At 38.2% G+C, this 1865-nt stretch overlaps 1 protein-coding gene across 1 annotated transcript in view; it reads left to right on the top strand.

Moving 5' to 3' along the window:
* Positions 1-1228: 1228 nt before the first annotated feature.
* LOTGIDRAFT_239117 (hypothetical protein) overlaps positions 1229-1865 on the top strand; it is a gene marked incomplete at both ends in the record, with an annotated part of 2528 nt that continues 1891 nt past the window's right edge. Inside the window, one exon of the mRNA XM_009052995.1 lies at positions 1229-1551. Within this exon, the coding sequence (XP_009051243.1) occupies positions 1229-1551 (323 nt within the window). The remainder of the gene's footprint in view (positions 1552-1865) is intronic.

Genomic DNA, 1865 nt, shown 5'->3' with positions numbered 1-1865 from the left:
TCAACTCTTTTATTGTTGTATATACAAAAAAAAAAAAAATTTCATTCCCAGGAAACCAATGTTCCCCAGGCCAATTTTTCAGCTTTCAGGTTGAAAAGTTCAGCGAATTTTCAGTTCAGTTTTGGTTTAAAGTAAGAGAAATTTCTTAGGACAAGCTGAAAGAGACAAATTCGCCATTTTCTGGGGTTGATTTTGGTCTTAAATATTATGTAAATAGTCTTCATGTAATTTCCACTTGGATATTTTATGCTCTCTTTTATATGCGTTTTGCCAAGAGTTAATGAGGTTGGGTTGGAGGGGAGGGGAGGTGTCCTCTTACCTGCTTGTGGGGTTGTATAGAGACTGAATAACATCACAATTGTAATAACTATACAATGTACAAATCAGGAATATACAAAAATACAAGACATACCAATATACGCATATTCAAAGATTTTAAACTATGACATGCTAATCTTCTATCCATAGTGACTTTGCCAGACAGGAAAGCCAAGGATGATTCATGGACATTAGCCTGCTCATTTTCGATTTCCAACTGTCGAGGTATCTTTAACGTGCGCAGCCTGTAGCACATAGGGACTCGGTTTATTGTCCCATCCGAACAACTAGACGCTTTTTCTATGTCAGCCCCCCCTTACCTAAATCACTGACAGAGAGAAACCGGGTTGAAAATTCGAAGGTATCATCTTGACCTATGCCGGGATTGAACCCCAGCGAGCAAACATCTAACTCACCGAGCTACCACGGCTCCCATGCGTTTGTCAATGATTAAAAACCAAAATAAGTAACGATAATATACCTTATAATGGTGAAAGTCTCTACCAGCAGAACAGGTGAGGTACTTTAGCCTTCAACCTCCACATACAACAATGAGCTCTTTGGTTACATACGGTAGCATTTCATTTTCTTCGTCCATGATTTCAGCTCACACTCAAGTTGGGATTTTGAAACAACAGAGTTCGATTGATCGTTCTTTTCCCTGTAGTAGCTAGCTTAAATAGTAGACAAATCGAACACATCTAATCTTGAAACTTCTTCACTGACGAAAAATCACCTTGAAACAGATGTTGAAACAATAGTTTTAGTTTGTGAGTTCAAACCTCCATTGTACTACACTGAGCACAATTCACCTTAAACAATAGATTCACGACCTTAATCAAGTCTTTTTCACTTTTGAAAATGATGGGGGTGGGGTCATATATTAAAAATGTGTTGGGTTGTAAGGAAGATGGGTTTGTGTCAGGAAAGATGGGTTTGTTGTAAGAAAGATGGATTTGTTGTAAGAAAAAACGGGTTTGTTGTCAGGAAAGATAGGTTTGTTGTCAGTAAAAATGGGTTTGTTGTCAGGAAAAATGGGTTTGTTGTCAGGAAAGATGGATTTGTTGTCAGAAAAATCGGGTTTGTTGTCAGGAAAGATGGGATTGTTGTCAGGAAAGATGGACTTGTTGTAAGAAAAAACGGGTTTGTTGTCAGGAAAGATGGGTTTGTTGTAAGAAAGATGGACTTGTTGTATGAAAAAACGGGTTTGTTGTCAGGAAAGATAAGTTTGTTGTAAGAAAAAACGGGTTTGTTGTCAGGAAAGATGGGTTTGTTGTAAGAAAGATGGGTTTGTTGTAAGAAAGATGGATTTGTTGTAAGAAAGGTGGGTTTGTTGTAAGAAAGATGGGTTGTTGTAAGAAAGATGGATTTGTCGTCAGGAAGATGGGTTGTTGTCCAGGAAGGATGGGTTTGTTGTAAGAAAGATGGGTTTGTTGTCAGAAAAATCGGGTTTGTTGTCAGGAAAGATGGGATTGTTGTCCAGGAAAGATGGACTTGTTGTAAGAAAAAANCGGGTTTGTTGTCCAGGAAAGATGGGTTTGTTGTCC

This window comes from Lottia gigantea, assembly GCF_000327385.1.
Source record: "Lottia gigantea unplaced genomic scaffold LOTGIsca_194, whole genome shotgun sequence".
NCBI lineage: Eukaryota > Metazoa > Mollusca > Gastropoda > Lottiidae > Lottia > Lottia gigantea.
Note: the sequence above shows the minus strand (reverse complement) of the source record. Positions and strands in the feature narration are given on the sequence as shown.